The sequence below is a fragment of the Ovis canadensis genome, chromosome 14, assembly GCF_042477335.2.
Source record: "Ovis canadensis isolate MfBH-ARS-UI-01 breed Bighorn chromosome 14, ARS-UI_OviCan_v2, whole genome shotgun sequence".
Classification (NCBI taxonomy): Eukaryota; Metazoa; Chordata; class Mammalia; order Artiodactyla; family Bovidae; genus Ovis; species Ovis canadensis.
In genome coordinates, this window is record NC_091258.1 from 23,633,219 (window position 1) to 23,647,082 (window position 13,864).

Here is a 13,864-nt window from a genome sequence, read left to right on the forward strand (position 1 = left end):
TGATTTTCTGACTGATTTATCAGCTTTTAATGAATTAGTGTCACAGGTGTTCAGAGATTAATTTTTTATAATTTTAAAATGTTTCTATGGGGGGGGGATGTTTCTCTCTTTCCAAACATATGGACCAATACCTCTTCTAAAGGAAGCAGAAGCAACTGCTTTTATTGTTAAATTTTCAGGTCACAGGTTGTTTCAAAGGTTTATTTCCCACATCCTTAATAAGAAACCCCAGCTACAGTGGTCCAATTATGACTCTCAAATGAGCGCTGGGAAAGATGAACCTAAGGAAGATTCTTGGTTTTCATCTTTCATGAACTTTGCACCGATCAGTATATTTACATACGTCCTGCCAAGAGAATTTTAAAACATCACTGACATGGTTTACTTAGTCTCATCATGTAACAATGATCCAACATCTAATCTATAAGACACTGCTGTACCACACATCACCTTAAATATAAACATGGTATTTTTACATCACATCGCTACTTATTATATGTCAAAGTTCAAGTCAATGTGGCATGAAGTCAAGTTTTCTCTAGTCTTAATGACCATCAATTAACTGTCAGGTGGGGAAACGCCAAATATGACAAAGGCTTCCAGCTAATGCCATCAAAGTCATCACTTCCGTGTAGAATCACTGGAATGTGACTTTCCGCACTGCAGTTCTTCCTCTTGTGAGATGAAGACCTGATCTGTAGATGGAAGAGCTTCTGAATTTAACCTCTGATCCTGAGTTCAAGTCAGGTCTGGAAATACTAAGGCAATGTCACTGGCAAAACTGTGGGCATAAAATAAAAGCATGCTCAGGCCTCCTCATAATAGATATCAGCTCAGGAGTAAGCGATTCCATAAAAGTCCTGATTTCAATTAACTGGTTTCTGCATCAGCGCTGCAATATCAAACTCTGGATCTCAAATGTGCACATACTGTCATATTCGTCTAGTGATGTACAATTGTCAAAGCACTAGGTATGTGGTTCTCAAAAATGTTTGGCTTCATAAGACCTGAACCAAAAAGACTACACAGTAGGTTTCAGTACAAACCTATATAGTGGTGGTTATTGGGCATTAATTATCTTCACACCAATTAAAGTGTTCACTATAACATACAAATTTGTAACACGAATCAAGAATGAGCTTCTGATTTCAAGAGATACAGTATGTCTTTTCACACACGTAATTTGTCCATATTTTAACTATTATTCTATAAATACTTGATATTTATATCATTAATGCTACTGGGATGGAATAATATTACACAGAAAAGTGTTTCACAACCAGGTATAAGAAGTTCTAGAGGGCTAAACTTCAGTTATAAAATGGGTCATAGGCTGAGAAGTCACTACTTATCCACAGTAACTATAAATCAAGAGATGACTGAGGGTCAGTCATCACATGTCCAAATCTATGAATGAATGAATTCCTTAGTAGATTTAAAAAAAAAAAAACAGAACATTGTTAGGTGATATTATATATGGCAAACCTATAGCACAAAATTAGGCGGCCTTGTTTAGTATGAAAAATAATAATGTAGAATTTTAATACCCCTTTGGGTGCTACATTAAGACATCTTGACGAGAAATCTTTTTTAAAGTAAACTACCAATAAATAAAGTTGCCCGGATGTACACAACATATGTACACACATGGTTCTCTAATTATCAGTTGAAGAGCAGCATTTCATATACAGAGAGCCAAACGGCTAAAGCTACACAGTATAATACAGGTTTCCACTAATCATACCAGCAATCTTACCTAGAAAATAACACTTTTCAATAGTCTTTCCTGATGGACATTTGAAAACCAATGCTATAATTCATCTACTGACATTGATAATTTCCCTTAAGAAACATGTGAGACTGTAAGAGCTGGCAAGTTATATCATATTTCAGTATCGTATTACTGGAGCTCCTAGAACAACATAAATCACACAACTTCTGAAAAGTTTGAAAAACAAAAGCACACATCACATTTTAGGTTTCCTCCGTCAGTTCTCGTGCCACAGTGGTATTCACTCTGTGCTCTCTGTGCGGCCCTGAAGGCTTTCCCACAGCACTCTTAAAAGGTTTATGTTTGTTTTGCAAAGGATGAGTCAAGAGTATGCTAAATAATCAGTCGTGAAAAAAAAATGCAGAAGATAAATTCCATGTATCCCTCCAAATGTAGAATACTGCAGGCTCCCACGAGTTGGTCAAACTTCCCAACCATCATCCGGCTTCAAGCTTTGCAGGATAAGGCCTCCTTACGCAAAGAACGGTTGAGAATATTTGCTCCCCACACCCAGAGCCATTCAGGCATATACTGTGCGAAAAGAAACTAAAGATGAAAGAGAAAAGGATTACAAGGTTAGAATCCAAAGCCACCGACAACAAATTGCACAGATCAGCAATGATTTAAGCCAACAAACATCACCAATCACCTTAAATACAAAAGAGGAAAATAACCTTAGGTGATGCTGCATTGAGTACCCGCTTTTGCACAAGACCCTATGCTAGACTCTCTGGGGAACAGAAATGGGATCACCGCCCACTCACCCCTTCCTCTAAGTAGGCAGGACAGACCTACATGCAGTGATACGATTCCATCTTTACTCAGTGTGATATGAATAGCAGATCATGTAGGTAAGAATTCCAAATCATCCCAGGAATAAAAGGCAGGTCAAAGAGCAAAATGCATCCATGGTCAGTACTGTGAGAGAGAACTGGGGTTTGAGGGGCAGGGTGGAGCTTACTCTCCTGACATTAAAACAGCAAAATTTCCTCTTCTAGATGTCATGCAGCTGGAACTTTCGAATGTTCTTAACATAATAAATCCACAGAAGAGAATTCAGTGACTGAACTGGAATGACTGAGATGTGAGAATCAAAATTTACGATCCTCATCTTCCAGCATCAGGTTTCAATCAGATTCCCATGTATCTATCATTTGGAAAGGTTTAGGATGCCTTAACCTTAATTATGAGAGCTGAGCACACACGGCTGGTTACCTGGATGGAATGGGACCAGTATCCTGTGGTCCTTTTTGAAATGCCGAGGGTGGAAACAGCATGATGTGCATACACTTTTGGGGAAGGCACCAACCATGGGCACTTGTGCAGAAAGCTGCCAGGGGTGGCCACATTGGTAGCCACGTAGAATGGGATTAAACTCTGTACAAAGATTCCTTTGGAAGCATATTCATACTGCAATGCTCTGCTGAAGTGGTCTAAATAAGCCTGTTAAATAAAACAGGAGAGGGAAGACTGATTTTGTTGGGAACTCGAAAGAAATCAAGAGAGAAAAAAAAAGACTTATGGTCATTTTGGGGAAAAAATACAGCACAAGCAAACATGAGCTGCTGACACAGAACTCAACACACTAGACCAAACCACTGTGATAAATGTTTTCCTACATGATGACTTCACTTTCCTCCTGAGAGCGGCTTACCTTAGACGCTGAGAATGCCGCCAGCTGGGGGGTGGGTTTGCAGCAGGAGCCGGAGGAGATGGTGACGATGGCGCCCTTCTTCCTCTCCACCATCCCTGGCAACACAATGTGGACCATGAGGCTGGCTGCGGCGATGTTCACGTTGACGATGTCCCAGAGAGTGTCCTCAGAGACCTGCGTGAAGTACTGCGGATAGGGGTAGAACACACCCACGTTATTCACCAGGATGCCAATGTCTCTGTCCTGCAAGGCTTCCCGGATCATGTCGTAAATCTCGCGGCCGCTGCTGAAGTCCGCGACTATGATGTCAGTCTCCACTTTGTAGGTGTCAGCTATGTCTTTAGCGACCATCTGCAGCTTCTCTTGGTTCCGGCTGATCAGGACGATGTTGAGCCCACGGCTGGCCAGCTCCTCTGCATAGGCCCTTCCGATCCCGTCCGTGGCACCTACAGGACAAGCCGGCAAAGGGAGCAAACTCATTTCACGGTGCGACCCTTAAAATGGACTTTAAATACCCCGGGTCTGGGTTTAATCAGAGGAGTCACACTAGAAATAAGCTCGCTTCTGTGAGTAATCAGTCAAGCACAAGGTGGAAACTGTAATACAAACGACACAAGCTAATCAAATGCTCGCCCAGACACTCTGACAGGTAGAGGAAGCACTGCTTTACGTTTGCCAAGGTGACGGTGAGACACAGTGGGAGACTGTTCTCAAAGCCTCGTCTGGTCTCTGTGAGTGTCAGAAGGTACTTTCCTAGGAAACAATGGTAAATGAAAATGAAATTTAAAAGAAGAGAAGCATTTCTGAAAGTGGTACCAGTTTGTAAGGACACTTTCAAAACCGAGAGCAAGAAGGAAAAGCAAGCAGCAGGAAGGCAAGGCTGGATGGGGAACAAGAGGCGACAGAAGGACAAATACAGGGACACACCTTCCAAGATGAGCGGTGAGAAAGGTGCACATAATCGTAACAGAGGAAGTTTTATTTCTTTATCCCATGAAAACATGATTAAATTCAGTAAGTCCCTGAATGAAGCATCCAACTTAAAACACAGATCAAATGCGAAAGATGACTTCGTTTTTAAATCAGGCAAGAACTGAAATCTCATCTCTTACCACTCACAACCGCCCATCTTCCATACTGCTTGATCAAGTCCGCTCTGCTCACCAGGCGCGGGATGAAATGCAGCCTGATGAGGCTGTAGAAGTCACAGACGACGGTGATGCTTTTTCTGGCCGTGTACCAGGCTCCAACCAAGGCGAGGGCTTCCATGTAGCAGTTGCAGGACCTGGCGATTTCCCTGTACAAGAGGTAGAAGCTGTCGACGGCAGCCATGGCGGCCTGCAGGGGCAGAGAGCAAGAGAGGTTGTCTCTACTTAGTAACTGAAAGGAACACACACAGTTTGGGTGAAGAAGGATGTTTGAGACATGAGGGCCTGACAATTTTGCATTCAAATAACAGTAACTGTTCAAATGCATGTAGCCCGTGGATCCAGCCAATTTATGACATCATTACTTAACGTCTTGCAGCTTACAAAGTTCTTTCCATCCAAGAAGATTAGTCAACATGATTATCAAGAGTTACCAAATTCCTACTAAACTTCAGGCACTGAGCTAAATGTTATGGATATGACAATAAACACAATATGCTCTGAGCCCTAAGGAGTTCCCAGCCCAGCTTAGTGACAGGCACAGACTTTTTAATCCACGTAACAGCTGAGAGTAACGTTTATTTCTTTTATTGAATTTATTTATGCAAAACCGGCAAGCACAGAGGACCTACTATCCCTGTAAAGACAAAGTATGAAAAATAGAGGCACTATTAGGACATAGCCTCGGCCTCAAAGGGGGCTTCCTGGTCACTCAGACAGTACAGAAACTGCCTGCAATTCAGGAGACCAGGGTTCAATCCTTGGATCAGAGAGATCCCCTGGACAAGAGAATGGCTACCCACTCCAGTGTGCTTGCCTGGAAAATCCCGGATAGAGGAGCCTGGTGGGCTACAGTCCACAGGGTCTCAAAGAGTCAGACTGGACTGAGCGACTAACACTTCGGCCTCAAAGACCTTACAACTCACTTTGAGACAAAACTATGCTCTAATTCTCTTTAATGTAAATTGCATTATGTATAAATAATGTTCATAAATGTCCTTGCCTGGCCCCTTGTGTTCGGGGAGAGAAAATCCCAATGTGACTCTTGTAGTATCCACACAGCAAGCATCTTTACCTGCCATGTACTGGGATGGACGCTAAGGTTTCAAAGATGAAGCAAACAACTGCTTAGGAGGAGAGACTGACACCTAACAAAACAACTTAAAATGCCATATGAACTGGTGTGTATGTGTGTGCACCTGCAATCAGAGAGGCAGAGGAAGGCCGGGCACGACCAAGGCTGATAAACTTCCTTCTAGACCAGACCAGGGGAGTCACCAAGGCCTGAGCCAACCACGTGCTCTCAGTGAGGGTCAGTTCAGTTCAGTTGCTCAGTCGTGTCCAACTCTTTGCAACCCTATGAATCGCAGCAGGCCAGGCCTCCCTGTCCATCACCATCTCCCGGAGTTCACTCAGACTCACGTCCATTGAGTCAGTGATGCCATCCAGCCATCTCATCCTCTGTCATCCCCTTCTCCTCCTGCCCCCAATCCCTCCCAGCATCAAAGTCTTTGCCAATGAGTCAACTCTTTGCATGAGGTGGCCAAAGTACTGGAGTTTCAGCTTTAGCATCATTCCTTCCAAAGAAATCCCAGGGCTAATCTCCTTCAGAATGGACTGGCTGGATCTCCTTGCAGTCCAAGGGACTCTCAAGAGTCTTCTCTAACACCACAGTTCAAATGCATCAATTCTTCGGCACTCAGTCTTCTTCACAGCCCAACTCTCACATCCATACATGACTACTGGAAAAACCATAGCCTTGACTAGGTGGACCTTAGTCGGCAAAGTAATGTCTCTGCTTTTAAATATACTATCTAGGTTGCTCATAACTTTTCTTCCAAGGAGTAAGCATCTTTTAATTTCATGGCTGCAGTCACCATCTGCAGTGATTTTGGAGCCCAAAAAGATAAAGTCTGACACTGTTTCCACTGTTTCCCCATCTATTTCCCATGAAGTGATGGGACCGGATGCCATGATCTTCCTTTTCTGAATGTTGAGCTTTAAGCCAACTTTTTCACTCTCCTCTTTCACTTTCATCAAGAGGCTTTTTAGTTCCTCTTCACTTTCTGCCATAAGGGTGGTGTCATCTGCATATCTGAGGTTATTGATATTTCTCCCGGCAATCTTGATTCCAGCTCTTGTTTCTTCCAATCCAGCATTTCTCATGATGTACTCTGCATAAAAGTTAAATAAGCAGGGTGACAATATACAGCCTTGACGTACTCCTTTTCCTATTTGGAACCAGTCTGTTGTTCCACGTCCAGTTCTAACTGTTGCTTCCTGACCTGCATACAGATTTCTCAAGGGGCAGGTCAGGTGGTTTGATATTCCCATCTCTCTCAGAATTTTCCACAGTTTACTGTGATCCACAAAGTCAAAGGCTTTGGCATAGTCAATAAAGCAGAAATAGATGTTTTTCTGGAACTCTTGCTTTTTCCATGATCCAGCAGATATTGGCAATTTGACCTCTGGTTCCTCTGTCTTTTCGAAAACCAGCTTGAACATCAGGGAGTTCACGGTTCACCTATTACTGAAGCCTGGCTTGGAGAATTTGGGGCATTACTTTACTAGCGTGTGAAATGAGTGCAATTGTGCGGTAGTTTGAGCATTCTTTGGCATTGCCTTTCTTTGGAATTAGAATGAAAACGGACCTTTTCCAGTCCTGTGGCCACTGCTGAGTTTCCCAAATTTGCTGGCATATTGAGTGCAGCACTTTCACAGCATCATCTTTCAGGATTTGAAATAGCTCAACTGGAATTCCATCACCTCCACTAGCTTTGTTTGTAGTGATGCTTTCTAAGGCCCACTTGACTTCACATTCCAAGATGTCTGGCTCTAGATTAGTGATCATACCATCGTGATTATCTGGGTCATCAAGATCTTTTTTGTACAGTTCTTCTGTGTATTCTTGCCACCTCTTCTTAATATCTTCTGCTTCTGTTAGGTCCATACCATTTCTGTCCTTTATCGAGCCCATCTTTGCATGAAATGTTCCCTTTGTATCTCTAGTTTTCTTGAAGAAAAGAAAACTTTCTATTCTTTCCCATTCTGTTGTTTTCCTCTATTTCTTTGCATTGATTGCTGAGGAAGGCTTTCTTATCTCTTCTTGCTAGTCTTTGGAACTCTGCATTCAGATGCTTATATCTTTCCTTTTCGCCTCTCTTCTTTTCACAGCTATTTGTAAGGCCTCCCCAGACAGCCATTTTGCTTTTTTGCATTTCTTTTCCACGGGGATGGTCTTGATCCCTGTCTCCTGTACAATGTCATGAACCTCATTCCATAGTTCATCAGGCACTCTATCTATCAGAGTCCCTTAAATCTATTTCTCACTTCCACTGCATAATCATAAGGGATTTGATTTAGGTCATACCTGAATGGTCTAGTGGTCTTCCCTACTTTCTTCAATTTAAGTCTGAATTTGGTAATAAGGAGTTTATGATCTGAGCCACAGTCAGCTCCTGGTCTTGTTTTTGTTGACCGTATAGAGCTTCTCCATCTTTGGCTGCAAAGAATATAATCAATCTGATTTTGGTGTTGACCATCTGGTGATGTCCATGTGTAGAGTCTTGTTGGAAGAGGGTGTTTGCTATAACCAGTGCATTTTCTTGGCAAAACTCTATTAGTCTTTGCCCTGCTTCATTCCACATTCCAAGGCCAAATTTACCTGTTACTCCAGGTGTTTCTTGACTTCCTACTTTTGCATTCCAGTCCCCTATAATGAAAAGGACATCTTTTTTGGGTGTTAGTTCTAAAAGGTCTTGTAGGTCTTCATAGAACTGTTCAACTTCAGCTTCTTCAGCGTTACTGGTTGGGGCATAGACTTGGATTACCATGATACTGAATGGTTTGCCTAGGAGACGAACAGAGATCATTCTGTCGTTTTTCAGACTGCATCCAAGTACTGCATTTCAGACTCTTTTGTTGACCATGATGGCTACTCCATTTCTTCTGAGGGATTCCTGCCTGCAGTAGTAAATATAATGGTCATCTGAGTTAAAGTCACCCATTCCAGTCCATTTTAGTTCGCTGATTCCTAGAATGTTGACATTCACTCTTGCCATTTCTTGTTTGACCACTTCCAATTTGCCTTGATTCATGGACCTGACATTCCAGGTTTCTATGCAATATTGCTCTTTACAGCATAAGACCTTGCTTCTATCACCAGTCACATCCACAGCTAGGTACTGTTTTTGCTTTGGCTCCATCCCTTCATTCTTTCTGGAGTTATTTCTCCACTGATCTCCAGTAGCATATTGGGCACCTACTGACCTGGGGAGTTCCTCTTTCAGTATCCTATCATTTTGCCTTTTCATACTGTTCATGGGGTTCTCAAGGCAAGAATACTGAAGTGGTTTGCCATTCCCTTCTCCAGTGGATCACATTTCAAAAAGATCAGAACAGACCACAATTAAACTACAGGGAGCTCAAATATGCACAAGCACAAGGGTATATAGCATTTATTAATATTATGTAAGAGAACATAGATTTAAGCCAAAAACAAAATTTATATAAAATTTCTGGAAGTGGCCTCTCTCATAGAAATCTGTATAGAAAAAAACTAAGGTTTTTTCTGAAACTAAGAAAAAAATCCCTGACAGTAGCAGCAAAAATTGGCATAAGCTTAAGGAAGAACAAGTGAATTCCCTCCCACTGCACCGCAATGCAATCTGAGCTCAACCAAGGTCTGCAGAGTGAAGAAAACAAATTAACCTCTGGAATGGAACACTCTGTAAGAATGACACCACACTAGTTAACAGGCGCATGAAATAACAAGAAACTACTGAATGTAAATACGTGTGTGTGTGTTGAGTATGCATATGAATGTGTAGGCCAAATTACAGACCAACAAAACATACTAAAGAAATATGATAAAAAACTGAAGAAACAGGCAGTAGGATTCCTAAATGCCCCACTGTCCTGTGCTGTGCTTAGTTGCTCAGTTGTGTCCAACACTTTGTGACCCTATGGACTGCAGCCCACCAGGCTCCTCTGTCCATGGGATTTCCCAGGCAAGAATACTGGCGTGGGTTGTCATTCCCTCTTCCAAGGGATCTTCCCAACCCAGGGATCGAACCCACTACTACCACACTGGCAGGCAGATTCTTTACCACTGAGCCACCAGGGAAACCCTCAGGGTCACAGTCCTCCACCTCAAAGGCATCCCCTCTTTGCATACTATGCATGAGCACCTCTCAAAGCTTCCAGATGCTAGTGATGAGGCAGTGACAGGTCACCTCCCCAACGGTCCCCTGCCACATCCTGGCAGTACAGAGCCACATCCTGGGGGGCAGGTGCTGGCTGGGAAGGCCCCTCACAGTCACACTGGCTGCTTCCCGGGACAGAGCTGATTCAAGATTCCCAGAGAAGTGACCGAAAACACAAGCTCCTTACAATGAAGAACACAGAAACTGAGACTCCGAGTCCAACATCCTAAGGTGGGAGTTCCTGAAATAACGCTTTTATAGTGGACACGTGCCATCTGTCACACTTACTCAAAGAGCAGGCCATGAGGAAAGTAAATGCAAAACATGATACTTGTATGCACAGTACTTTTTGAACAAAATGTAATAAAGTTAGAAATAATACAACCATAAGCAAAAAACAAACAAACAAACAAACTAGATACTTGGAACATTAAATCTATTCTTCAAAATAACAGGTGGATATATGTCTAAGATGTTACAACAATGTTTTTAGTAAAACACTGGACGCCACATATCAAGGTCTAATAGATTGGAGCCAAAGAAATACTTGTGGGGAAAAATGCACGGCAGGCGTGTCTGTAATAAGATTCCAGCTAAAAGGAGGTCACATGTGCCTTGGGGAATGACCTCACCTCAAGGGGAAGCTGTGTAAAGGCAACTTCAACCCCTCCTTGAACACCATTTTTCTCAAGAATGTGAGATGGAAAAAGTCCAGAAAAGATGCCTGACTATGACCGAGTCCTCAGTCTTTCTGCCCAAGTCATTCTCCCCAGTCATTCTCCACCTGCAGTCTCCTCTTACCTCCTGTGCCAGCTCTGGGCCTCCAGGAGCTGCTCTGCCTTCTCTTCAGGACAAGCTGCAAGCAAAAACAAACAGCAAATGCCTTTCCCTCACAGCTCAGCTGGGACAACGTAACAAAAAAATTAGACCAAAGGTTTTAAAAGTTAAAAAAAAGTAAAAATTCATGTGCCATGAATTCCAAACAGGCATTGATGCTGAAGCTCCAATACTTTGGCCACCTGAGGCAAAGAGCCAACTCATTGGCAAAGACCCTGACGCTGGGAAAGACTGAGGGCAGGAGGAGAAGGGGACAACAGAGGTTGAGATGGTTGGATGGCATCACCAACTCAATGGGCATAAGACTGAGCAAACTCCAGGAGATGGTGAAGGACAGGGAAGGCTGGCGTGCTGCAGTCCATGGGGTTGCACAGTCAGACACGACTGAGCGACTAAACAACAATTTAAGAAAATTGGAAAGATGTACACCAAAGTTGTCTATTATGCACAGCTCAAAGAATAAAAAACACTCACGGGGCCACAGGACTCCACAAATCAAATCAGAGTCTCAGAAGGCCCAATGCCTCCTCCCTGGTCACATCCCCTTCCGCCACCCTTGGGGTAATCAGTCTCCCAAGTTCTGATGTAATCATTCCCTTGCTCTCTTCTTTCTTTGGTAAATAGTTGTATACCACCCTACCACAGATTCTGAAATAACAGTACTCCGTTTTGTCTGGTTTTCCCCTTACATAAGGAATCAAGCCCATGTATCCTTTGGTGACTCGTATCCTTTGGTGACTCGTTCCTCTCACTCAGGGCTGTTTTCCAGACCCAGGCACACTTCTGCAGCCGCAGGCCATAAACTCTCACTGCTGCACCGTCTCATGGCACAGACACAATTCGCATGTCCAGTCTACTGCTGATGGGTTGTTCTTGTTGGTTTTGACTTTACAACTATGAACAGCGCTGCTGTCAACGTTCTTGTGCATACACCAAGAGTTTCTCAAAGGGACAGGCCTAAGAATCGAATTGCTGGGCCACAGGGCATCCGTGTGTTCAACCAGATGCTGCCAAAGCAGCTGAGCCACTTTACACGCCCACCAGCAGCAAGTGTGAGCCCATGCTGCCTCCTCTCAATGGCTGGCAACATCCAACAGTTCACTTCCTGCCAAAGGCTGCCTGTGAAATGGGACCTCACCATCGTCTGCACTGGCATTTCCTGACTGTTAATAAGGCTGGCACTCCCTTCTGATGTTTATGTGCTGTTTGTGTTTTCTTATCTATGAAATGACTGTTTCTAGCTTTTGATCTTACTTCTTCTCAAATCAACTTTTTAAAAATTTTAATTTTTAAAAATTGTATTTGTTTATTTTGGCTGAGCCACACAGCATGCTGGATCAAACCCAAGCCCCCTGCACTGGACATACAGAGTCTTAACCACTGCACCACCAGGGGAGTCCCCTTGCGACCTTCTTTCTATTGCGTTGTCTTCTTTTTCTTTCAGAGCTCTAAGTATTCTTTCTACATTCTAGATACTAGTCCTCTGTATGCTTTGTCTCTTTATATAACTGCTTTTGATGAAATGAATGTCTTAGTATCAACATCAACATAGTCCAATTTATCAATCTTTTTCCTGCTTGGGTTATGCTTGTTACGTCTCATTTCAGATATCCCATCTTAGCCCCAGGTCAGAAAGATATTTTTCCATATTATTTTCCAGTTTTTTTTTTTTTACAATTCTGCTTTTCAGATTCAAGTCTTTAATCCACCTGTGGCCTTGTGATGGTGTGAGGTTGGGGTCGCATCCATCTCTACTGTTCCTCCCCAGACCCTAGCATGGTGCTAGGTACACAGTATTTATTTAACAAATAGAAGCAAATAATGCCTTGTGTTCAAAGCCCAAATTTCACTCAGGTAGAAATAACTTGAGAAGCTTCTCCAACTTTGCATCAGCACTTTGATGAAGCTGTTATTGGTGTATCATGACTTTTTGGAGTTTCCTTACCTCCCTGTGCCAAGTTTCAGTAAGCCGCTAACATAAACTACATGGAGAGAGTCAAAACATGGGCCTTCTTGTCTGAGATCCAATACCCCTCAGTTTCAGGTCTCCACTTGTGCAATGGGAATTAAAACTATAACAGCATCCACTCCTGGGTACAGACCCAAGATAACCGGTATGGCTAAAAAGCAGAAACCACCCAAGCGTCCAACAACAACGCACAAACAAATGTGGTCTCTCCACATGATGAATATTATTCAGCAATGTAAAGAACAAAGTATGGATACATGTGATGATATGGACAACTCTCGAGAAGAGTATGCTGAGCCAAAGAAGCCAGACACAAAAGGCCACTCATTATATGACTCCATGTACGGGAAATGTCCAGAAAAGGCAAATCCAGAGACAGAAAGGAGAGGAGGGCTGCCACAAGGCGGGAGGAGTAGGAAACAGGGAGTGACTGCCAATGGGGTGGGATTTCCTTGGGGAATGATGGGAATGTTCTGGAATTAAACAGTGGTGATGGTCGTGGACGGTGAACATGCTACTATGAACAGCACACGTTTAAATGGCTAAAATGGTGAACTGTTATGTGACTTTTATTTCAAAAAAAAATCTGCTTTAAAAAAACAATTTGTTGAGCTCTATCTATGTCTGTGGAATATTACTGTAGTGATCACAAACATGGACTCAGAAAACAGACATCCTGGATTTGAACCCAGGCTCCCCATGTAAGAGCTGTGTGTCTTGGGTGAAGTTGCTTCATTACTTCACGGAGCGTTCCTTATATCACCTGCAAATATAGGGCTAATATTTCCTTCCTAAGATTATAATGAAAATTAAATCAGATCATACATATGAAGCACTCAGAGCCTGGGAACATCAGCACTCAATAAACCTTGGCTATCAGCCACTGTAATTTAATGTTCAGTAATGTTAGTTATTGTCTATTTGCAGCGCTCAGGGTTAAAATCTGGCTTTCTGCAAAAGACTCCACTAAGTGCTTTCTTCCTATCATGGCACTTCTCTCATCAACGCTTCCAGGCAGAGTTGTAATCATGCCCAGTTTACAGACATGGAAACTGAGGCTTACCGAGGTAAAGTGGCACAAGCAGGACTCTGCAGCTAAGAAGTGGGCGGTGGGAATTTAGATCAAGGTCTGTTAAAGTCCAGAGGCCTGCCTGGCGAACCCCACTCTGAGACCCCCAGGCGGGCATCCTGCTGACATCACCGAGCGGGCCGCTGGGTTGGGCTTCGCCCGGCTGCACATTCTTTCGGAACAGCGACAGCCTCCCTGGTCCCCGTAACCCT

At 43.1% G+C, this 13,864-nt stretch overlaps 1 protein-coding gene across 2 annotated transcripts in view; it reads right to left on the reverse strand.

The window, feature by feature from the left end:
• HSDL1 (hydroxysteroid dehydrogenase like 1) overlaps positions 1 to 13,864 on the reverse strand; it is a 14,568-nt gene continuing 704 nt past the window's right edge. The window contains exons 2-6 of one of the 2 annotated variants that reach the window (XM_069552576.1): positions 10,579 to 10,633; positions 4,538 to 4,763; positions 3,426 to 3,871; positions 2,987 to 3,214; positions 1 to 2,317 (exon numbers count right to left, since the gene is read on the reverse strand). In XM_069552576.1, the coding sequence (XP_069408677.1) occupies positions 2,219 to 2,317; positions 2,987 to 3,214; positions 3,426 to 3,871; positions 4,538 to 4,757 (993 nt within the window). In that variant the 5' untranslated portion in view covers positions 4,758 to 4,763; positions 10,579 to 10,633 and the 3' untranslated portion in view covers positions 1 to 2,218. The remainder of the gene's footprint in view (positions 2,318 to 2,986; positions 3,215 to 3,425; positions 3,872 to 4,537; positions 4,764 to 10,578; positions 10,634 to 13,864) is intronic. The other variant, XM_069552575.1, reaches the window with a different exon arrangement.